This window comes from Peromyscus leucopus, chromosome 4, assembly GCF_004664715.2.
Source record: "Peromyscus leucopus breed LL Stock chromosome 4, UCI_PerLeu_2.1, whole genome shotgun sequence".
NCBI lineage: Eukaryota > Metazoa > Chordata > Mammalia > Rodentia > Cricetidae > Peromyscus > Peromyscus leucopus.
The window spans coordinates 146,916,946-146,941,852 of record NC_051066.1 but is presented as its reverse complement, the minus strand read 5'-3'; the positions used below and the strand labels follow the sequence as shown (position 1 = coordinate 146,941,852).

The 24,907-nt window shown below is 42.7% G+C and overlaps 1 protein-coding gene and 1 pseudogene across 1 annotated transcript in view; one reads left to right on the top strand and one right to left on the bottom strand.

The window, feature by feature from the left end:
* The first annotated feature begins 1,263 nt into the window (after positions 1 to 1,263).
* The window catches only part of Serinc3 (serine incorporator 3), a 24,287-nt gene continuing 643 nt past the window's right edge, over positions 1,264 to 24,907 (top strand). The window contains exons 1-10 of the mRNA XM_028868423.2: positions 1,264 to 1,412; positions 6,964 to 7,125; positions 9,078 to 9,271; positions 11,784 to 11,863; positions 15,193 to 15,330; positions 16,618 to 16,787; positions 19,708 to 19,798; positions 20,434 to 20,614; positions 23,640 to 23,864; positions 24,615 to 24,907. The exon at positions 24,615 to 24,907 is cut by the window's right edge and continues 643 nt beyond it. Coding sequence (XP_028724256.1) covers positions 1,374 to 1,412; positions 6,964 to 7,125; positions 9,078 to 9,271; positions 11,784 to 11,863; positions 15,193 to 15,330; positions 16,618 to 16,787; positions 19,708 to 19,798; positions 20,434 to 20,614; positions 23,640 to 23,864; positions 24,615 to 24,753 — 1,419 coding nt within the window. The 5' untranslated portion in view covers positions 1,264 to 1,373 and the 3' untranslated portion in view covers positions 24,754 to 24,907. The remainder of the gene's footprint in view (positions 1,413 to 6,963; positions 7,126 to 9,077; positions 9,272 to 11,783; positions 11,864 to 15,192; positions 15,331 to 16,617; positions 16,788 to 19,707; positions 19,799 to 20,433; positions 20,615 to 23,639; positions 23,865 to 24,614) is intronic.
* Positions 10,823 to 10,935, bottom strand: LOC114692721 (annotated as a pseudogene).

Below are 24,907 nucleotides of genomic sequence, written 5' to 3'. Positions count from 1 at the left end.
GGTATGAGAGAGAGAACAGCCAGAGGCATCTGGAAGAGTCTAGAACAGGGAGAGAAAGTGCTAGACTGAACATGGCTATCAGATTGAACCGGCCATGAGAGGAGAGGGAGGGAGAGAAGGAAAAAAGGGAGGGGGGGATGGGACAAGACGACGGAGGGACAGAAGCAACAAGTGGACCTAGAGGGAGCTGAGAACAAAGAGGGCAAAGAGGACCAAGAGAGCACGTGGCAAAAATGGCAGGAATTTATAGAAATGAGAAGCTGGGGGAAGGGAAGGGAAGCATGTAGGCTGGAGAGGTTTAGGGCAGGGGGTGAGGTGAGAAGAGCTGAGAGGACCCTCAGGTGAGCCTGGAGGCCTGCTTGCTTTGGGTATGCTAATAGACACCACAGGTAGCCATTTGTTCTGAGTTTCTTTTGGACCTGACACTCATCACATACTACAGGGAGCTTTTATGTTGTCAGTCTTAACTGGGTCCCAAATTCTGAGTTGTTGACATAAAATAATGGTCCTTCTTTAAAGGAAATTAAGAGCTTATTTTGAGCCCAATATGACCATGGCTCTAGAACATGGATTCATGTAACCCTGAATGGTGTGGCGAGTTCCACCGTGGAAGAGGGTAAGTGAATCAACCTTTCTCCTCTCTCAGCGGCCTGGCCTAGAACGCATTATACAGCTCAGGCTAGTCTTGGTATTTTATCATCCTGTCTCATTCTTTCCAGTACTGGGGTTACTGACATGCACCACAGTTCTGGCTGCACGAACACCTCTCTCCTCCTTCAGATACAGGGCCACACTGTAGCCCAGGCTTGCCTGGAGCTCTTTATGTAGCCTAGGGTAGCCTTGAATCCTGATCCTCTCTGGTGCGGGGATTACAGGTCCTAACTGGTTATTACATGACCCACCATAGCCTCTTTGCCTCCGACCTGGCACACATTTCATCTCCGTAATCACAACGTACTGCCCAGCCACACTTAAACAGTCTGTAGGATGTTTAATACGGATGCAGCTGCTCAGAGAACTTCAGTTCGCGGGGATATGCTGTGTCTCTTCTGCACTTCTGCGTCCCCTCGGATCACCAGCGCCCTAAGAGAACCCAGAGCCCTACGCCCTGAACCCTTCGCGGCCCCTACAACGCCAGCACCCGTAGCCCCGCCTTCCCCTCAAGGACTCGGTCCCGCCTTCTTCCTCCTCAGCCAATGAGTCAGGGGGCCGTGGGCGGGGCCGCCCGATGACGTGCTGGGCGTCCTGCGAAGGGCGGGCCCTGTTTCCGGCTTGAGAAATCGTCGCCGCGTTTCTGAGGCGACGCCTCGGCCGGCAGTTAGCCACCGCGCAGGGAGCCGCTCGGAGCGGTGGGTCTCGGCCCCGGCGCCACCATGGGGGCCGTGCTAGGCGTCTTCTCCTTGGCCAGCTGGGTGAGTCCCGAGGCCTCGGTCCTCCGGGGCCACAGGCGCGCGGGGAATGGCTGTCAGGACCCCCAGGGCGGGCCCGATCCTGTCCCAGGCCGGTAGAGAGGAGCGGGCAGGCCCGGGTGGCTCGCTTGATCCAGGTCCCGGTAGGCGACGTCCCGAGGTCGGGGTGCGGCGGCTCGGCTGGCTCTCGGTGTGGGCGGAGGGTCGCGGGAGGCCGGGCCGCCATTGTTTACAATGTCGACGCCCCGCCCCCGCCAGCCTTCCGGACCCTGGGTTCCGGGGGAATGGGAGGAGGGCGGGCGATGCCCAGGTTCCTAGGCGGGGGTTCATGAGTGGGTTGAAGGTGGCGTCGTGAAATTTAGGGTCGCTGGAGTAATTTTTTTCTTCATAGCTCGGCATATGCCAGCGCTCTGCAGAGTTGGTTGGGGAACGCGGATTTTAAGTCAGCCCCGCTGCAGCTCGCGTTCTAAAGGGACTAGCTGTAGCCATTTATTTAATTACTAGCGCCGCGGCCTAAACATTTTGGGATTAAACAACCTAGCATTTCTCTCCTCCAGAGCTGTTGGGAGGAGAAATTAGTCAAATCACTTTGTCAATGTTAAAACATTTTTTTTTTTTTTCCTTTTCTCCGAGACAGGGTTTCTCTATGCAGTTTTGGAGCCTGTCCCGGAATTCGCTCTATAGACCAGGCTGGTCTCGAACTCACAGAGATCCGCTTGCCTCTACCTTCCTAGTGCTGGGATTAAAGGCCACCGCCCGGCTCTTAAAACATTTAAAAAAGTTAATTTTAGGGTCTGGGAAAGAGAATATAGCGAATAATCTAACAAATCTGCCTCAGAGGAGCATGATACCTTGAACCAGTGCCTAATTGTTTTCTCATTCCCGAACTGATGTAATGAACCAAGGATTCAGTCTCTGTCTCATGTCAGTAGCATGTCTTGGTGCAGAGGTAATGTCGTAGATATCTTGTGCATTTCAAGTTTTGGTTTTCTATGAAATGATGCAATCCAGGCATTTATATCTAGAAACTGCTTGTATATTTTATTAATTAATTTTTTCCAGTATGGGGTTAGTAACAAGAGTATAATGAGGGAAGAGAACAATAGAAATAAATGCTGTGGAGAGCCAGGCATGGCAAATCATTTGTTATCTCAGCACTTGGGAGACCCTGTCTCAAAACAGGAAGGTGAAAATACAGTTTATGGTAGCTGTCCAGAGGCTGTGGGTTTAATCTCCCAACTGCCAGTACCCACTCCATTTCCCCCCCCCCCCAAAAAAAGGGGGCCAGGATATCAAGGAGCCAAATTATGAAGATACTCATTGTATGGTTTTATTTTTTGCATAATGTTTTTTATTTTTATTTTGATATTTAAGATTGAACCCATGACCTTGTTTATGGTAAACACATCTCTGAGAGTCCCCCAATTATATTCCCAGTTCCCATGCTGGTCTCTCACTCACAATCCTGATTTAGCCTCCAGAGTATTACAGGTGTGTGCTACCATTCCTGGCAAAGGATTTTTTTAAATTAATTAATTTTATTTTATTTTTGTTTTTTGAGACAGGGTTTCTCTGTGAAACAGTGTTAGCTGTCCTAGAACTAGCTCTGTAGACCAGACTCTCAGAGGTCTACCTGCCTCTGCTTCCCGAGTGCTGGGACTAAAGGCATGTGCCACCACCACCACCACCACCACCACCACCACCACCACCGCCCGGCCTGGCAAAGGATTTTAGCCTTTCCTTTTTTTACTTTGTAGCCCAGGTTGGCCTTGAACTTGCAGCAATCCTCCTACCTTAGCCTAGCTAGTGCTAGAGTTACAGGTGTGAGCTCCCACAACTGGCCTATATATTTTAACAAAATGCTTCAAATTATTATTATTTGAGGGACAGGATTTCACTTTGTAGCCCAGCACTGGGGTTGCAGATGTGTGCTACCTTGTCTGGCTTTTCTTTTTTTCCTGAGAAGAGCATAAATGTAAGCCTGAGTTCTTTGTGATGAGTAACTCAGGCAGGTGATTAGATCTTGCCGCTTGTACAACAGATTTAGGGAAAGAGGAAGAGGCAAAGGGGGATCTTAGTATGAGGATGCAGATTTTTGTCTTGTGAAAACGTAAGTGGGATAGATGTGATGATTGTTTTTCACCAGCATGAGAAGTGGTTCTTGCCTCACTTTAAAACATCCCTTTAAATGGGGATTTATGGCCACCTCATTTTCTAGAAGTTGCTCTTTTAAGTCAGGTGAGGGAGGCTTTGAGACTCTAGGTTTTTGGCCTGAGCAACAGAAAGAGTTGAGTTGTCTTTTTTTGAAACTGGTCAAGACAGAGGATAGAGTAGACAGGCAGATTGCATGTTGATTACTGATTTCCTAAGGAACTATGCGAAGGTGTAAAGTACAGCAGTAGAGGATGGCCTCCCTTCAAGGTGTTTATGACCTAGAGAAGTAAATGGTGTATTGGTTTGCTGGTACTCTTTTTACTGTCTTTGGCTTGTAGATTTGGGCTTGATAGGCCAATAATGCCCAGGATGTGAATAATTCCCCAAAGTCAGAAAGGACAATAGAGAGCTTATTAGATACACTGTAGTATAGCTGCTGTGGGCAAGATAATAGAAACTATCTGCCATTCATTCTAAGGGGCTACTGGGATGGTGGCTCAAATCTGGCAGACAGTTTCAGTGTAGTGCTGGTGCCCTGGGTGGCAATATGAGGTTCATTTCTTGATGGTTAGGCAGAATTTTTATAATTTGCGTGAGAAATAAATTTTACTATCTGTGCAAGGTTAGATGGGGGTGACTGGGGGTCAAGCTTCAAGCAGAGTCGGAACCTATTCATTAAAGAGTGGAATAGGCTGGGCATAGTGGCATATATTTTTTATCCCAGTACTCTGGAGGCAGAGGTGGGCAGATCTATGAGATCGAGGCTAGCTCAGCCTGGTTTACAGAACAAGTTCCAGGACAGGCAGGGCTACATAGAGAGACCGTGTCTCCAAAACAAAAACTAAAACAAAAAGGTGGGGGGCAGAAAAAGTGGGATGGAATTTTTTGTTTTTTCAAGACAGAGTTTCTCTGTGTAGAAACTGGCTGTTTCTCTGGATGTCCTAGAACTCACTCTGTAGACCAGGCTGGCCTTGAACTCACTCTGTAGACCAGGCTGGCCTTGAACTCACTCTGTAGACCAGGCTGGCCTTGAACTCACAGTGATCTGCCTGCCTCTGCCTCCTAGGTGCTGGGATTAAAGACATTCTCTCCCACCTCCCAGCAGGAATGGCGTTTTTTTTTTACAGTGATAATTTGGATGCCCTAAAATACATTGCAGCCAAAGCTTGTTAAAGTTATAACTTTCTGCTTCTGCTCAGAGGCAGTAGGGGCCATGCTCTGAGCTCAGTCTACTTTGAGGCAAAAGTACCCTTGTTCTGAGATTAGAGTAGTACCACACGAATCTTCATCTAGCTTTTCCCTGTATTGCAAATAAGACTCTGAATTTCTCATTCTTGTGACATTGGTCTCATTGGGGCTTCTAAAGGTTTGTTTTATTTTTGAGATAGGGTTGCATGTAGCCTTGGAATTTGCTTTTGTAGACCAGGCTGGCCTCAAATTTGTGGCCATCTTTTACCTCTGCCTCTCAATTGCAGAGATTGTAGGCCTGCACCCACCATGCCTGGCTCAAAACAACTGAATCACAGTAACCAGATTTGCACTATAATTTGGCTCTTTTGGACTGAGGCTGGCTGGTCTAGTTCACTCTTCTGAAGGGGTTAACCGCTCGCACTTTCACAACTGAATTTAGGTTCCAGTTCTCTGAAAAGGACAAACAGGTGTCTTTCCCACTTATTCTATCTACAAGGCCCTTACATTCAGGGTCAAGAGAGAGAACAAACACAAGGTCTAAGTCAGCCTCACAGTATCTCAAGGACAAACCCAGCAGCCCCCTCTGAGTCAGGTCCAAGCTTGTGCAGATGTGTTCAAAAGTGATAAGACACAATTAGAAATATACTAGTGTAGCTGCTGCTTGCTTATTCAATTATGCAGCTGACCCTGAAACTCCCCTTAGCTGTGCTAAAAGGAGCCTGCAGGTCCCTCTCGGGGGTCGTGGCCATTTTGTACAGGTGACGGACCCCACATGCGTGCTGGTATAATAAATGCTCTTTGTTCTTGTTTGCTTTGATGCTGGATATTTCCTTCAGTGTTTCCTTGGACCCTAACCAGTTGGACATATCTACTGCATGCAATATATTGAGTCCTTTCTAAGTCAGGAATTATGCTGGTTACTTTATAGTTGAGACGTGTTATTCTTCACACAGTAACCTTGTTCAGATAATAAATGGCATTAGGCTCACTTTACATCTTAGAGAACTAGACTTCTAAGTTAATCAGCTTGCTCTAATACAAAAGCGTGATACATCTGTGAAAGGTGATGATTGTTGAGACCAAGTCATAAGACTAGAGTCATCCATTGTCTTTTAGTTTTGTATTTAAATGTTTTAGATTATTTTATGTGTAGAGTATTTTGCCTACATTTATGTATGTACATCAGCTGCATGCCTGGTGCCCACAGAGATCAGAAGTAGGCTTTGGATTCCTTAAAACTGGAATTAGGGATGGTTGTAAGCCACTATGTGAGTAACTGGGAAGTGAACTCCAGTCCCCTGCAAGAGAAACAAGTGCTCTTAATTGCTGAGCCATCTTTCCAGCTCTAGTCATCCATTGTTTATAGTTGTTTATAAGTCTCTATTAACTTATTCTTGCACTATGATTTGATAACCTCAAGTATCAAGGCAAGTCAGGTAGTTTCTTAAACAAGTATATAATGTTGTCTTGTTTTGGGGGTGGGGCAATGTTGAGACAGTGTCTTAATTTGTAGCCTTGGCAGGCCTGGAACTCACTATGTAGACCATACTAGCCTCAGATTCACAGAGATCTTCCTACCTCTACCTCACAAGTACTGGAATTAGAGGCATGAGCCACCATGCCTGTCTGTAGTAATCATCGTTTGGGAGCTAAGGTTCTTAGTAAACAAAAAGTAGAGTTATGTTTGTGTTTTTCTTAAATTGTTTTCACACAAAATATGCTCTCTGTGAATATAATACTTTGGAAGCTTGGCCTATGTTTTAGGCACTGTGTGGTGGGCTCATTTATTAATAGTAATTAATAAAGAATGATTATTTTATTAATGAGTATTTTACAGAAAGAAAACGAGTTAGATACATAATTTGCTAAAGTGACAGAAATTATACTGACTCTAAAGCCTTTGCAATTTTGCTTTGTCTTGCATTGTTTTATGTTTTGGGACAGACTTACTATGTAGCCCTGGTTGGCTTCAAACTTTTCATGCTCTTCCATCTTAATGCTGAGGTTGCACATGTGTGTTTCTATGCCTTGATTTTCTTAATTTGTAGCCCACATAGCCTGGAACTCATGATCCTTTGGCCTCTGCTTTCTAAGTGCTGGGATTTTAGGCATGTGCTACGTGAAACAGGATTCTATTAAAACTACCAAACCCCAGTTTGCCTCAACAGCAGTGAAGGATCTCTTAAGGCCCATGGTGTTGTTCTTATAGGTTCCATGCCTCTGTAGTGGTGCATCATGTCTGCTGTGCAGCTGCTGTCCCATCAGTAAGAATTCCACTGTAACTCGACTCATCTATGCCTCTATTCTCTTCCTTGGCACTATTGTGTCTTGCATCATGATGACAGAAGGCGTACAAACTCAGCTGAAGAAGGTAAGTTACAGCATCTTACCATGTGGTTACTTTGTATTGTTTCTATATTTTACAAGACTTCTCCTGTCATATTCAATCAAGATCATTTAAATACTTTTTTAAAGAGTTATTTTCTGTGTATGAGTGTTCTGCTTATATGTATATATGTGCATCAAATGTGTATGTCATACCTGCAGAGGTCCAAAGAGGGTGTCATGTCCCTTGGAACTGGAGTTATGGATGGTTGAGAGTCACCATATGAGTTCTGGGATCTGAACCCCAGTCCTCTGTTAGAGGAACCATTGAACCATCTCTCTAGCCGCAGTAATTTAGGGCTTTTAACATTATAGTGTTATTATTATAATTATTATTGTGAGGTAGGGTTTCTTGTAGCCTAGACTGGCCTTAAACTTACTATGCAGCTTAGGCTGGCCTTGAACATTTTATAGTCCTGTCTTTACTTCAGGTACTGAGAGTCCAGGTATGTGCCGCCACACTTGGTTTAAATTATCTGTGGATGTAATCAGGACACAGAATGAGGTGTTAGTCCTCATGCAGACATAGAAGTCATAATGAGCATTGTTGGGCTCTAGTCTAACAATCCAGAGGAAACAGAATTTAGAAAAGACTCTTTTCCTTGTTTGCATAAGCTTTAAGCTACAATATTCCTTTCCCTTTGGAAGGAATTTGTTGTTGCTGAAAAATTCTGTGGGAAAATTGAAATAACCTCAGGAAGGTGAGTTGAGGACCAAACCCATAGCAATATCCTGTGTTCTACCACTGAGCTACATCCTGTCTTCAGAGAAGGACTTTTTTAAATGACCGAGGCTAGTCTTTTTTTTGTTTTTGTTTTTTCAAGAGACAGGGTTTCTCTGTGTAGCCTTGCGCCTTTCCTGGATCTTGCTCTGTAGACCAGGCTGGCTTCGAACTCACAAAGATCCGCCTGCCTCTGCCTCCCGAGTGCTGGGATTGAAGGCGTGCGCCACCACCGCCCGGCAACCGAGGCTAGAAACTCACTGTGTAGTATAGGTTGACTTGGAATTTGTGGTTATATTACTTCAGCCTCCCAGACTTTGGGATTACAGGCTTAACTCATAACCAGTCAGTTGAGAGAGAGAGAGAGAATATATGTATGTCTTAGGGTTTTTATGGCTGTGAAGAGACACTATGACTACAGCAACTCTTATAAAGGAAAACATTTAATTGGGGTATCTCACAGTTTCAGAGGCTCAGTCCATTATCATCATGGCGGGGAGCATGGCAGTGTGTAGGCAGATGTGGTGCTGCAGTAGTAGATGAGAGTCCTACATCTTGCAGGCAACAGGAAATTAACTGAGACACTGGGTGTTATCCTGAGCATAGGGAAACCTCAAAGCTCATCCCCCACAGTGACACTTCTGGAGGAAGTGTGTTATACCCACTCCAACCAAAGCCACACCTCCTAATAGTGCCACTCTCTATAAGATTATGGGGGCCAATTACATTCAAACTACCACCATATATATATATATGTATGTATATAATGTGTACAAGTGTTTTGCCTGTATGTATGTATGTGCACCATGTGTGTCTGATGCCTTTGAAAGTCAGAAGGCATTGGCTCCCCTGGAACTGGAATTATGGATGGGCAGTTGTGAGCAGTCAGGTTGTTCTGGGCACTGAATCCTGGTCCTCTGCAAAAGCAACAAGTGCTCTTCATGGCTAAGCCACCTCTCTGTCCAGCTTTTGTTTTTTAAATGTGAGTTGTTTGTATTCTTAGGTAATAAGGTTGTTGTCAATTGGAAGTCAGAAATTTCAGTTCTCAGTCCTGAAATAGCTGAACAACCCTCCCCTGTCTCTCCCACCCTCCACCCTCTAACCCCCACCTTTGCTCAAGCCTTTTTGTTTTTTGAAACAAATCCCTGCTTCTGGAGTGAGATAGCATTTCTGTAGTGTTGATGTTGTTATGGCATTGAAATTCCTTGCCTCCTCAGATTCCTGGATTCTGTGAAGGAGGATTTCAAATCAAGATGCCTGATATAAATGCAGAGAAAGATTGTGATGTGCTGGTTGGTTTTAAAGCTGTATATCGGATCAACTTCGCTGTGGCCATCTTTTTCTTTGCCTTCTTTTTGCTCATGTTAAGAGTAAAAACAAGTAAAGATCCCAGAGCAGCAATACACAATGGGTATGTAAGATTGTCTTTCAGTATGCTTGGTTTCTCTCCTTCGGCCATTAATATTGCCATTTGGATGGAAGCAATGGAATATGTAATCAGTGGTCAGATGTGTACATGAAAGATAGGTTATTGTAATTTTTGATAGCTTTCTAGAATGCCCAGAGTACCTTGTAAAATAGGTCAGACACAATGTTTAGACACATTTTTTTCATTTATAGATACGCGTGTACCTGAGACATGTATACAAGAAAGATAAACAGTAAAAAGGAAAAAATATATATGGACTGCTGATATATATATTCTCTTGCTTCCTCCTTCTGACCACAGTTTCTCTTTCACAAAAATTTCTCAGTTGGAAGCTGATGGAAGCTTTGTAAATGTTGTATTTATTATAGATGTGAATTTCAGAGAAGCTAAATATTTAGCCTAGGATCTTTTAGGTGGGAAAAGGTTGAAGATAGAATTGAAGTTTATGTATGTTCAGTTCTCAAAGCTTGATACTTCATGTTTTGCCATGCAAGCCACATTGGCTGGTTGTTTGCTCTAGTTTTTTGAGAAAGGGTCTCATTAGCCCAGGCTGGCCTTGAAATCCTGATTCTCATACCTCTACCTTCCTAATAGGATTACTGGTATGTGTCACCATACTCAGCTCAAGACATTATTAAAAGTTATAGATTGAAAGTAAGATTTGGAGCCGGGCATTGGTGGCGCACGCCTTTAATCCCAGCACTCGGGAGGCAGAGCCAGGCGGATCTCTGTGAGTTCGAGGCCAGCCTGGGCTACCAAGTGAGCTCCAGGAAAGGCGCAAAGCTACACAGAGAAACCCTGTCTCGAAAAACCAAAAAAAAAAAAAAAAAAAAAAGAAAGTAAGATTTGGTCCTGGCCTTTTTGCTAATGAGCTCTGTGATTATGGACAAGATAATTTGTGTCCTATGTTGTAAATGGAGGATTGGGAGATAAATTCTTCCATAAATGTAATGATTAATGACTCTCCATGTAGCTAATCCTGTTAGAACTTATGATTCTAGAAAAAGCATTATCTTTATGTGCTAAAAGTAATAAAATTCTGAAATTTACTCATGAATGTAAATGACTTATCTTGCATGCTAGTTGTTAGGTTACAGATCCTCTGGCTGCCTCTCACAGAAATCATTCTACTCCACCCCACCCCCAGCTCTCACCAAGCTCTCTTGCTCTATAAGCAACACATCCTGTGACCTTGCAGCTCTTGCAGCTCTTACAGAGTTCAGTTTCCTTCCTCCCAGTTGGAGCTACCAGCAAGCCACACCACCCTTGAATTACATGGTTTTTGTTATTTGGTTTTTTTTTTGTTTGTTTGTTTTGGAACCAGGGTTTCTCTGTGTGTATATAGCCTTGGTTGTCCTGGAACTTACTCTATAGACCGGGCTGGTCACAAACTCAGAGATCGGCCTGCCTCTGCCTCCCAAGTGCTGTGATTAAAGGTGTGCACTACCACCACCTGGCTCTACATGTCTGCTTGCTTGCTTATTTATTTATCTATTTATTTATTTATTTATTTATTGCACATAAGCTTTAGTTAAAAATATGGAATGCTTCATGAATTTGTGTGTCATCCTTGCGCAGGGGCCATGCTAATCTTCTCTGTATCATTCCAATTTTAGCGAGCACTACATGTTTATTTTTTATCTAGTGCAATCCTGCCTTGAGACTACTAGCCCCTGTACTAGGTCACACATAGACTATGTATTAAAGCAACCTCTTCAAATTCCTCAATAACCCACTCTCTTCCGGAATTTTTCCTTACGTCCTAACATGCTGTTAACTCTTCATATTCTTAGTGTGCTGAAGGGAATTGAAGGCCTTTTCCCTTCAGGACCCCTAACTTGCTATCCATGGCTGCCTATGACTATAATGCTATAACTCTAATAAAGCTCATCTGAAGGGTTATTAGTCTCAGCTTTCTTTTTACTGGATCAGTATAACATTGCTTATAATATGTGTGTGTGGCAGTGGTGATGAGATTGAACCTCAGGCCTTGTATGCCCTGGGCAACCATTCTAATACTGAGCTATATCCTGAGCCCAGGCCTTCCCAGACAGGATCTCTCTGCGTAGCTCTAGTTGTCCTGGAACTCACTCTGTAGACCAGGCTGGCCCAAACTCACAGAGATCCACCTGCCTCTGCTTCCTGAGTGCTGGGATTAAAGATGTGCATCGCCTGGCCTCAGCCCTCTTAATTTTTTTATTTGGTTTACTGAAACAGGGTTTTGTTTTATTCTGTAGCCCATGCTGTCCTGGAACTAGGTATCTTCATGCTTCAACATCTAGAGTAACTGAAATCACAGGCATATGTTACAAGGCTTGGTTTAATGCATTGTATGAAATATTGAGTGAAATAGACTCGGGTCAAATGAAAAAACAAGCCTAGATATTTATGTTGCAAATGCTATTTCGGCTTTATTTTTGTAATCAGAAATGCATTTTTCTCAGTATAAGAATAAAAGTTAGCATTTCTCATAAGTGTTATTTTATTTTAATAGGTTTTGGTTCTTCAAAATTGCTGCCATTATTGGTATCATGGTTGGATCTTTCTACATTCCTGGGGGTCATTTTACTTCAGGTATGACTTACTGCTGAGGGGTTCACATGTATAACTCTGGTGATTAAGAGCTGCATTTCCATTAGTGATTTTATAGACCTGGTCTTTAAGACATGTTGTCCAGTTGTATGACTACATACTAAGACAATGGTGGATTAAAACCAGGAGATAGACCACTTCTCAGCTTTTCTGGAATTGTATGTTAATTTTTGTACTATTTAATAGTTTACCTTCTCATTTGGTGAGAAAAAGTCACCAGAGAGCTTGTCAACATAAGGACCCAACACTCCCATGCTGCCTTTCCCTGTCTTAATTTGCTTCTATGACATGGCAATGTCGTGTCCCGGCCCCCCGGCCCCCCCCCCCCCCCCCCCCCCCCCCGCCCCATCGTCCTAAAGTAAAAGTGTCAGTGTCCAGCCTCGGCTCAGGTTCAGGTCCTGACCTCCAAGTGGATTGCACTCAAGTGACCCTGAATAGGTCAGGCCGTCTTTATTTATACTTAAACAGAGTTTTTCTTACCAGGGTTACATGAACAGCTTTATTATTGGCTTCTACTTTTGACTTTAAGAAATACATCATAAATCCGGGCGGTGGTGGTGCACACCTTTAATCCCAGCACTTGGGAGGCATTGGCAGGTGGATCTCTGTGAGTTCGAGGCCAGCCTGGTCTTCAGATCGAGTTCTAGGACAGGCGCCAAAGCTACACAGAGAAACCCTGTCTCAAAAAAACAAAACAAACAAAAGAAATATATATATATTTATATTTAAGGAATACATCATGATCATTATTTTGTTATTTGTTTTTTTTGGAACCAGGGTTTCTCTGTGTGTATCTAGCCTTGGTTGTCCTTCCCACCCCTACATAACCTTATTCTAGACACAGAGTTCAGCATTTTTGCAGATTTAACTAAATACGGAGCCAGACACATCCTTACATCAGCTGGCAGCTACTTGCCGTCACAAGGTTACCATGTTGCCTTTACGAAGTTAAAAAGTAATAGACTTGGGCACAATGCTTTAAGGACAATATTCAAACCCAGACAATTATTTCATGTCTGTAAGATACATTTTTATACATTTCCCTTTTCTACAAGAGGGTCCCATGTCTCAGTCTCTATGTAAAAAGCAGACTTTGACAAAGCGCTCTTTTCCCATCTCACTATACCATACTTCTTCCACCAATATAAGCTCCTATGTATGGTAAAGATGGATCTATCCATCCCATATTTTGCATTGTATTTTTTCCTCTTGGAGCATACCAGAGCCTACTGAGAGATCAAGACAAACTCCATATTACAGAAAATCTTCATTTCAAACAGCACATGATCAAAAGCTGAACTTAGTTCCAGTAAAAACCATGGAACAGCTCTAAGAGAAATCATGAACAGCCAGGGCCTTGGTCGAGGTGACTCTACCAGGGTGGCCTGGCCAATGAGTAATTTTGATAAACAACATCTGCTGGTCCCAAATGTCCTTGGACAGCATCTGCGGGCTCTAAATGTCCTGATAACTGTTGTTGAAAATTCCTCTGGACCCCCACTAGTAAATTCAAAGGTTACATATTCTTACCCAATCCTTTGACGCAAAGGCTTATACCACCCTGCTTGCAGGTTTTTTTCTTTAAAAGCTCCTCACTCTGAGAGCTCAGCACCGTCCTCCTCCACCCGCTGTGTTGGAGTGTTGGACACGGACCAACCCCAGGTTTGCCTGTAGTCAATAAAACCTCTATGTGTTTGCATCAGATATCAGCCCTGTGGTGGTCTTGCTTGGGGGTCTTACAATGTGGGTGCAACACTACCAATGATTCTATGCTTGGTGTCCAAGGAACTTACTCTCAACAGTTGGCACTATGTGTATTCCTGAGGCTTTCTTCTTAGTCTGTGTATGCATGCCCTGCTCTCCTTTCCAGAACTGAGACATGGTTAATGTTCTAAGTGTTGTTTTCCCTTATGTACCTGTCTCTATTGAGTCAGAAAAGTTCCCAGAATTGGCAGTTATAGTTAGTAACTCCAGACAAAAGATTTGAGAAGCATTAGCCCCTGTTGAATGTTAGGAGAAAATATTCAAGAAAGAGCAGAATTTCCAGGGAAAATTGTAGTTATTGCATGTGTGACTGACAAAACAGAACCACCCAAAGACTCAACCAATGAAATGAGAGAGAAAAGACCCTGTAAGGTTCATGAATTTTGCAAATTCTACACTGTCAAGTGGACTACTGGTCCTTGCCAAGTGAGAGTCTGTTTCCACAGGTGCCTTGCTTGCCCTGAGACTGATCTGAGGCTAAGGTACAGGACTCCCAACAGTAAAGGGAATGTCTTTTTTTTTTTCTTTCTTTTTCTTTTTTCTTTTTGGTTTCTCTGTGTAGCCCTGACTTTCCTGGATCTCGCTCTGTAGACCAGACTGGCCTGGAACTCAGAGATCCATCTGCCTCTGCCTCCTGAGGGTTGGGATTAAAGGCGTATACCTCCACCACCCAGCTTAGAAAAAGTCTTATGGAGTTACTTAGACTGTGAGGTGCTAGTGGAGTGATTAAATAACACCATTTTGTCCTAACTCTGTGTGTGTGTGCCTAGACACTCTCAGCCTTCCACTCCCCAATAGCCACATCTACCTTGGCAATGCATTTGGCCTATCTGTGACCCTGACCATGGTCTAGATTTATTAACCAAGATAATTTTGTTTATGCAAGCTAAAACAAAGCTAAATAATTAGGGGAAGTATAAATAAACAATAATTGTCACATGGTATCTGGAAAATATTGCTGCAGGGAGACAGATGTTACTCCGACCCCACTCAAACACTGATGTAATTGTGGTTTTTGTCTTTAAAAAACAATGTCTGTCCCCTTGAGTTTGAGCACCAAGAGACATTTTGGAGGTATTAGCCTACTCTTGGTCTGGCCCTTTTTAAAGGACTGTTAACTGGTTGTTGGTAACTATCTCTTACAGATCATTTTACTAGGCTCCCTTTGGCATAAACTAAAACAAGTTTTAAAAGGTCTCAGAGGTTAAAAGGCATTTGCCACAAAGCCTGATGACCAGCCTGAGTTTGACCTCTGGATCTTACATGATGGAAGGAGGAGATAGACTCACAGAAATTATTCTCTGATATCTCTCTGATGCATGCGCGCGCGCGCGCACACACGCACACACACACACACACACACACTGCTTCTTAAAGGCATGAAATCCAGCTGACATTCCTCAAAGAATACCTGTATGTTTGAAATGATAAGATAATCATACTGTACTGCTGTAGACTGCCTCTCTCTTTCCTGCTCGTAAAGTTTAGCAGTCATATTCTGAAACGTTACTCTTATGGTGAAGAATAACTGTTCTCTTTGTTTACAGTTTGGTTTTTTGCTGGCATGCTTGGGGCCACTTTCTTCATCTTCATCCAGCTGGTGCTCTTGGTAGACATGGCTCACTCTTGGAATGAATCATGGGTAAATCGAATGGAAGAAGGAAACCCAAGGTTCTGGTATGCTGGTAAGTATCTAAATTCACTTCAGAGAGTCGTACTTGTTACCTTAAGTAGGGAGTATAATAAAATCTCCAGTTTTAAATATATAAACTCAATGTAGAGCTTCTTTTTTTAAATTGTTTGTGTGGGTGTTTTACCTGCATTTATGTCTGTGCACCACATTTGTGCAGTGCCTATGGAGGCCAAAACGGGGCACCATATTCCCTTGGGACTGAAACCCATGTCTGCTGGAAGAGCAGCCAGAAATTCTCTTAACCACTGAGCCTTCTCCAACTCCTATAGTTGCTGCCTTTTAAAAAGCTAGTTTGTCAGTTAAGCCTATTGTGAATTGTGTGCATTGCTGGAAGGTGAACATTAGTACATTTAGTCGTTGGACTCTCAGTTTATAATGTAACTACCTCTGCAGAGATGTTAAGTAGGCATTTTCAGATTCAATTGTACAGCTAATTGATTATGTAAATGGAAAGGAATATTTCTGTAGATTATGCAAAAGTAGCAAACGAACTGTTTTCCCAGACTAGGAAGGTTATCTTATAATTTGTGATGGGAGCCAGGTTTAAGTATCCAGGGACTGCAGAATGAAATTGTCTCAGAGAGGGTCTGTTTTGTTTACCCCAGACATCATCCCTGGTATGTAGTTACTGTCAGCTGTGACCTTGTTTATGGAGAGGAGCTCTGTGTAGCTCAGGCTAGCTTTGAACTTGTGATGCTCCTGCTTTAGCTTCTCAAATGGTAGTATTACAGGTGTCCACCCACCATACCTGACCATGAACTGTACTGTTGAAAGACCAGGAATCATCTAGAAAAGCTTATGTATATATTTAATACGTAATTCAGAGATGACTAAAACTGGAGTCACCAAATACTTTTCATTGAACCCATGAAACCCAGGCTAGGTAATCCAGGTTGCAAGTTTATTTACTTAGTAGATTTTGGAGTTTAATGGAGAATCATTTAAAAACAATATGAGTCAGGTGGCAGTGGCACGCTTTTAATCCCAGCACTCTGGAGGCAGAACCAGGTGGATCTCTGTGAGTTCAAGGTCAGCCTGATCTACAGAGATCCAGGACAGACACCAAAACTACACAGAGAAACTCTGATTCAAAAAATAATAAATAAATAAATAAAAACAAAATAAAACTTTAGCCTTGGCATCCCAAATTTTCCTGCAGCTTATTGCTCACCATAGAAATGGATTGAGTCTCTTTACTTACATAGCATAGAAGAAAATTGATCTTATTCTAGTCATTTATTCGGATGGTGGAAATTGATACAGTTTTCCCTTCCTCCAGCTCTGCTGTCTTTTACAAGCTTGTTTTATATCCTTTCGATCATCTTTGCTGTGTTGCTCTACATCTTCTACACCAAACCAGATGGCTGCACAGAAAACAAGGTCTTCATCAGCCTTAACCTGATTTTTTGTGTTGCAGTTTCTATTGTATCCATTCTCCCCAAAATTCAGGTATGATGGTTTTCTGTTTTCTCTTGTGAAAGACTTAGAATTAATGCTAGCTAAGTTTAAGTTTCAGGCAACATTTTAGTGAATTTATATCTGTGTTTAGCTACTTAAATATTTCTCCATATTATGGTTAATTATATGTAATTATAACTTAGTAATCAGGTATGTGTTATTGAGTGCCCATATTTTCTTCTTTCTTTCTTTTCTTTTCTTTTTTTTTTTTTTTTTTTAGTTTTATGTTTTGAGATGCTCTCACATAATAGCCTTGCTGGCCTAGTACTCACCAGAGAGTCCATACTTTGAACTTTGGGACCTCTTTGATGGCATGTGCCTGGTTGAATTCCTATATCATGATGTCATTCATTTCCTGATCATTAAAAACTAGGTAACTTGGAGGTGGTGAGATGCCTCAGTGGGTGAAGGTGCTTGATACCCAGAGTTCCATCCCCAGGACCCACAGGGTAGATGGGGAGAACTGCCTCCTTCCTACATGTTGTCCTCTGACCTTCACACATACGCTATGGCACACACACCCTACACATACTTAATAGGTAAATTTAAACAAAACATAAATAGAAGAAAATAATTCCTCTCCCAAAACTAGGTGACTTGAAGCTTGGTGTAGTGTAGTGATGTATATCAACAATTCCAGCAAGTTTGAGGTCAGCCTGGTCTACATAGTTCCAGGCAAGCTTGAGGGCTATGTCTCAAAGAACTGAAGCCAAAGAAATAAAAACTTATGGAGTAAGCCGGGCGGTGGTGGCGCACGCCTTTAATCCCAGCACTCGGGAGGCAGAGCCAGGCGGATCTCTGTGAGTTCGAGGCCAGCCTGGGCTACCAAGTGAGTCCCAGGAAAGGCGCAAAGCTACACAGAGAAACCCTGTCTCGGAAAGAAAAAAAAAAAAAAAAACCCAAAAAAAAAAAAAAAAAAAACTTATGGAGTCTTAAATGTGAAAAGAACATTTGTTTTTCACTGTTTGGCTTTTTAAGACAGGGTCTCCTGTAGCCCAGGCTGGCCTTGGACTCCTGATTCTTCTGCCTTCCCCTTGCTAGTGCTGGAATCACGTGAGCCACCAAGTTTTAAGAGTAAACGGGGAGGTGACTTAGTGGATAGAGTACCAAGCACAGGGGCCTGAGTTCCGCTCCCCAAAGCTCGTGTGAGGAGCTGGGCATGATAGTGCACGTCTGTAATCTCATTGTTTGTGCTGTGAGGTGAGGACCTGAGAGTCCACGGCAGCTCATGGGCAGCTAGCCTGGGAGATACATTGTGTTGTCCTCTGACCTCAGTACCCATACCAAGGCATGCACTTGTCCTTATTCACACACATGCACATATCATACGTGTACACAACATACACTTTTATAAAATTAAGGAGGCTAGAGAGATGGCAGAAGCTGACAGTGAGTATTGCTCTTCCAGAGGACTCAGTTCAGTCCCCAGCAGCTACATCAGGTGACTCATCACCTCCATAGGGTACCCACACACTAGTGGGGTGCACTCACTCAGACACATAAACACATATGATTGAAAATAAATCTGGGGGGAGAAAAGGTGAGAGAACTAATCTAAACCTAGAAGGCTGGGGTAGGAAGTGAAGGCCAGTCTGGGCTACTGGAGTTCTAAACCAAAGGAATGAGAAAAAAGAGAATTATCTTAAATGTGAGAAACTAAAGTGAATGTGGTTGGATATACCTGTAATCCCAAATAGCCTTGTTTTTTTCTTTTTTTTTTTTTTTTTTTTTTTTTTTTTGGTTTTTCGAGACAGGGTTTCTCTGTGTAGCTTTGCGCCTTTCCTGGAACTCACTTGGTAGCCCAGGCTGGCCTCGAACTCACAGAGATCCGCCTGGCTCTGCCTCCCGAGTGCTGGGATTAAAGGCGTGCGCCACCACCGCCCGGCTTTTTTTTTTTGGTTGTTTTTTTCTTAAAGTGAGTAAATGACTGGGTTTGTGGTACATCCCTGCAGCCCCAGGTGCTTAGAAGGCTGAAGTGTGATAATCCCTTAAGGAATTAGAGGCTAGTCTAGAAAACCATAGTGTGACCCTTTCTCAAGAAAACATGAGGAAGTGTCTGAGGTGGCTCAGCTGATAAGGGTGCTTGCCAGATGACCAGTGCCATCCTTGGAACCCACAGTGTAGGAAAACCAATTTCTGACCACACCTGAAGTCCCCTCACCACACACACAGAATAAATAAATAATACTTTTTTAAAAGAGCATGAGGGGCTGGGGTGTAGCTTGGTTGGTTGGTGAGGTTTACCCAATCTGCACAAAAGCCTGAATTTGATCTCAGTGCCAGGCAAGGGGCTGCACAGCTGTAATCCCAGCTTTCAGGAAGGGGAGGCATAAGGACCTGTTGTTAAGTCATCATCTTTGGCTACCCAATGAGTTGAAGGCCAGCCTTAAACTTACCTAGGATCCTTTCTCAAAAAAAAAAACACTTTTATTTTGTTAGCTCATTTTTAATTACTCACTGGACATGGTCTATCTCCAGTCTCAGCAATGCTGGAAGCTGAAGCAGGATTGAATTTGGGCAACAGTATTCAGAAAAAAAGAATTAGGAAAAACAAAATGGAAGTTTGTTTCCAAGAAGTGGTGGGTCATCTAGCTATTTTGTGGTAGAGCTGAGTGGATTTTTCTTCATATAAAGAGTCTAGAAACTGAAAGCCTTTGTGTGATTTACAGGAGTTTTCAAGATTGTGAAATGCTTTGCAAACCAGCAGTAAATGCATCGTCTTCCTTACTGTTTTGCAGATTAACTGAAACTGAAACTGTTTTGTAGACTAACTGAAACTGACATCTTTTAACTGTCAGAAAGAATAAGGTTTTCAATTTCTAACAATTTAGTGCATCCCAGGGAGGCATGCAGACTTGCAGAAAGTCATCCCTTACAGTTCATATGGCATTGTTTTTGTTTGATTCCATAGGAACATCAGACTCGTTCTGGCCTCCTGCAGTCCTCCATCATCACTCTGTACACTCTTTACCTCACGTGGTCAGCCATGACCAATGAACCTGGTAAGGGAATGTCATAACTCCCTGATAGACGTGCTCCTTTGGTGGACATTCAGACTGAAGTTGATGGGAAATAGACTACTTATAAATGTCCACATTTATAAAGGTTCACAGTTGGTTTCAGATATTTGCCTTTTTTAAGTAACTGAGATAAAACTAGGGATACGCTCCTGTTTGGAAAGCCTGAGCACCAAGCTAAAACACTACCTGTTAAATTCACAAAACCAGTGAAGTTATAAGAGACATTTATAAAGCTTGAGATACTGTTTTTTTCTAGAGCTAGGTCATTGGTTGAGATGTAAATACAGTACTGACTACTGAGTTTCGGGTTCTTCTAAGCATAGCTTTCCTGTGTTTCAAAACACAGCTAAGCCGGGCGTTGGTGGCGCTCGCCTTTAATCCCAGCACTCGGGAGGCAGAGCCAGGCGGATCTCTGTGAGTTCGAGGCCAGCCTGGGCTACCAAGTGAGCTCCAGGAAAGGCGCAAAGCTACACAGAGAAACCCTGTCTTGAAAAACCAAAAAAAAAAAAAAAAAAAAAAAAAAAACACAGCTAAATGGTGTGTAGGCAAGCCCTCTGATTCTTCCTTGGAACAAGAGTGAGCTGAAACTAATGATAACCAAACATTTCCATTTTCAGACCGGTCCTGTAACCCCTCTCTTATGAGCATCATCACACACTTGACTTCACCAACTGTGTCTCCAGCAAATTCAACCACTCTTGCTCCTGCTTATGCCCCACCATCACAGAACGGACACTTTATGAATTTGGATGATGTTGGGGGGCTGTTTATCTTTGTTGTCTGCCTTATATATTCTAGGTAAGTTCTGGGTAGGAGGAGCTTTAAATTCTCATGAAAGTGAATAACATTTTGTTTTTAAACCATTGTAAAGAATTAAAATAGTGCAGTGAAAAGTCCTTTGCATGTATTTGCTTACACAGCTGTGTGTATTTATTAAAGTTCAGAAAATCCAGCCAGGCAGTAGTGGCACTTGCCTTTAATCCCAGCACTCGGGAGGCAGAGGCAGCAGACCTCTGTGAGTTTGAGACCAGCCTGGTCTACAGAGAAAGTTCCAGGACAGCCAGGGCTACACAGAGAAACCCTGTCTTGAAAAACAAAAAAAGTACAAAATTAAAAGAGTTCAGAAAATCCTCTCTTAATTACCCCTGCTCTTATGGAGGTTCCTCCTTTGTATAGAAGGATAAAAATCTTCACTTGATTTTAGATGGGCTGGAAATAGGGATCTTCAGAATTCTCTTTTAGAAAATAATACAGTGATTTGGGCAGAAAGTATTGGTCAGAGTATATGGCACTTGTCTGGTATATGTGAAGCCCTGGGTGTAATATCCATAACTGTGCCAAAATTTTTTATAAGTGTTTTTTTCCTCATTTATATTAAGTAAAAAAAATTGTAAGTTTAATAGTCCCTAGTACAAAATCACAGATATAACTTCATTTGTACCCATCCTCCCACTCATTTTATTTTTTCATACAATAGCATGTATTAGATTAATAATTTAAGTGGTTTTTTTTTTTTTTTTTGGGGGTTTTCGAGACAGGATCTCTCTGTAGCTTTGGAGCCTGTCCTGGAACTCTCTGTAGACCAGGTTGGCCTTGAACTCAGAGATCCCGCCTGTCTCTATCTCCCAAGTGCTGGGATTAAATGCATGTGCCACTACCACCCGGCGATAAAATTTTATTTTTATAGGTTTGAAAAATAAGAGAGACTAAATATAAAATTGGAAATGAGAATATCTTCTTTTGAATCTACTGTTACCATGGATAACATTTTGGTACATGGTATTTCAGTCATTTGTCATTGTAGTTTGAGTAGCCTTCCACTTTATGTATATATTTAACTTTTTTTTTTTTTGCTTTTTTATTTAATTTTTTTTTTTAAAGATCTATTTATTTATTATGTATACAGTGTTTTGTCTGCACATATCCCTTTAAGCCAGAAGAGGGCACCAGATCTCATTACAGATGGTTGTGAGCCACCATGTGGTTGCTGGGAATTGAACTCAGAACCCTTGGAAGAACAAGCAGTGCTCTTAACCTCTGAGCCATCTCTCCAGCCCCTAAAAAATTTTTTTATTCACTTTACATAGCAACCACAGATCCCCCTCTCATCCCTCCTCCCACTGCCCCCTTAACTTAATTTTTTTAAACATTTTGTGTGTATGTTTATTGAAGGAGCAATAGTTGCACCATGGTACACATATGAAGGTTATTTTTGCTTGTTTGTTTGTTTTTAAGATTTTATTTATTATGTATTCTGCCTGCACATATGCCTGCAGGGCAGAAGAGGGCGCCAGATCTCATTACAGATGGTTGTGAGCCACCATGTGGTTGCTAGGAATTGAACTCAGGACCTCTGGAGTGCTCTTAACCTCTGAGCCATCTCTCCAGCCCCTGGCCCTAATATTTTAAAAGATTGCCTAGAGTAGGGATCAGCAAACCATACCTCAGTTAGGCTGGTTGGCTACTTTTAGGCTTTTTGTTGTTGAGACAGGAGCTCATGTCTGTGCCAGCTTCACATTTGCTGTATAGCTGAGGATGAGCTAGAACTGGTCCTCCAGCCTTCACCTCCTGAGTGAGTAGCTGTGTGTCCACGGCATGGCTCAGAGGTCATAGGACAACTTTAAGGAGCTGGTTCTCTCCTCCTCGCTCTGCATTCCAGTCATTGAATTTAGGTTGTCAGGGTTTACCTGCTGTGTTGCTGGAGGGCTTCTCTCCAGGTTCCACCAAGCCCCGCAGTCCCACAATCCATGTATAAAATAATCACTCAGACGCTTATATTACTTATAAACTGTATGGCCGTGGCAGGCTTTTTGCTAACTGTTCTTATATCTTAAATTAACCCATTTCTATATATCTATACCTTGCCACATGGCTGGTGGCTTACCGGCGTCTTTACATGTTGCCTGTCCTGGCGGTGGCTGCCGTGTCCCCCCCCCCTTCTTCCTGTTTCCCCAATTCTCCTCTCTCCTTGTCCCGCCTATACTTCCTGTCTGGTCAATGGCCATCAGTGTTTTATTTATATAGAGCGATATCCACAGCATGCTGAGCTACCCTTTTTTGGTTTCTACAGAGAGACAAGGTCTTTCTGTGTAGACCTTGCTGGCCTGGAATTGATAGAGACCCACCTGCCACTGCCTCCAGAGTGCTGGGGTTAAAGGCATGGGCCACCACTACCAGCACTTTTAGTATTTTCATAAAATACTTAAAAAATACTAAATTTTGTCACGTGCTTTTTCTGTGTTGAAATGACCATGTAGTTTTTGTCCTTTTTTTTTTTTTTTTCTTTTTTTTTTTCTTTAATCATAAACTCATTCATCTGCACTGCTGGAAATCCAGATGACTATAGCTGATGTTAAGGAGGAGTTCTTTGAATAGCAAGCAAGGCAGGATTGACAAGTGCTGGGTCAGGACACCTAGAGAGCTGTGGGAAGTGGGAGGAAGCTTCTCACCCAGCTTGGGGAGGCATGATGTTAGGGAAGAATTTCAAGAGGCCATGGCACTGAGACAGAGAAGGGAAGGATGAGTGAGTTAGCTAGGAAGAGGTAGGTGGTATATTACCAGCATAGCAGAGGCACTTACATAGTAGTAGAAGAGACACTGGGCAGTTTGTTTCTGGAATTGAGTCATGGAGTAGCAACTACTAAGAGTACCATCCTGTAATTAATAGGCAGCAGGTAGTAACTTTGGACAGGGCTTTCAGCATCAGGCTTTCTAGTCCAAAGTGGGAACAGCCCAGAAGTAACCTATACATATGTGGGCCAAAGGCATCATTTCATCTCAAATGACTCCCTCTTGATGTGATTTTCTTGGGATTACTTTCCAGCATCCGTACTTCGAGCAATAGCCAAGTTAACAAGCTGACTCTCTCTGGGAGTGACAGTGTTATCCTTGGTGATACCACCAATGGAGCCAGTGATGAAGAAGATGGACAGCCTCGTCGGGCTGTGGACAACGAAAAGGAAGGGGTGCAGTATAACTACTCCTTATTCCACTTGATGCTCTGCTGTGCTTCCTTGTACATCATGATGACCATAACCAGCTGGTACAGGTAGGAGGCATAGACAAAGACAGAACACTCAGCCCTTGGGAATGCATATAAAATCTATGTGAATTGTCCTTATTGCAGAACCCTTCTCTGTCTCAGAGAATGAAGCTGTCTGTATTCAGTGTCTTTTTCTGGAGTCCTTTTTGTTTGCTTCAGATGGTCTAGCTTCAAACTTGCCATTGTTCTGGTTCTGCCACAGCCACCTAACTGTGGGGAGTAAGCATGTGTCAACATGCCTTGCTTGAAATAGAACCTAGTAGGAATAGGAATTCTTTGCAGTTCAAATTATTGGTAGCTTTTCTAGATGAGTTATTCAAGAAGAAAAATCATGACATAAAGCCATTTGGCCTGACATTGGTAATTTTTTTTTCTGTGCTTTTAGAGAGGCCATATTAAAGTATTCTGGTCAAAGTAATAACTGTCCTAAGCAGGGACCATTTCAGGGAGGCCATTTTCATTTTGTCAGTAATTATAGTAATTCAGATGGTACAGAAGAACCTTGCTGAGAGAATAGGTAGGTCTTTCATGTTAGCAAGAAGGAAAAAATGATGTTTGAGTGGCAGAGTCCATTGGCCATAACTGAAAATAGCTTCTCAAGTCCCTATTAGAACCATGCTAAGGTAATAGTAGCAGCTAAGTCTCACTGAGGGGTTTCTTGGCATTAGCCAGGGTGAGTGGAATGGGAGGGATTCAGCTTTGCAATATTAAGCTTTTTCCCCCCTTACTCTTTTTTTTTTTTTTTTTTTTTTTTAGTCCTGATGCCAAGTTCCAGAAAGTATCCAGCAAGTGGCTAGCTGTGTGGGTCAAAATGGGCTCGAGCTGGGTGTGCCTCCTCCTCTACCTCTGGACTCTCGTGGCTCCACTCGTCCTCACAGGTCGGGACTTCAGCTGAGCTTCAGAGTGCCAGGAACACTGCTAAAGCTGCAGAGTCTCCTTTGCTGAACGCATATCCCCTCTACGTTTCATCAACTAAAACTATTAAGTGAACGCTTTGCAAATTTGCCTGTATTCATGTTTATATCAAAAGGCAAGAATGAATAATGCTT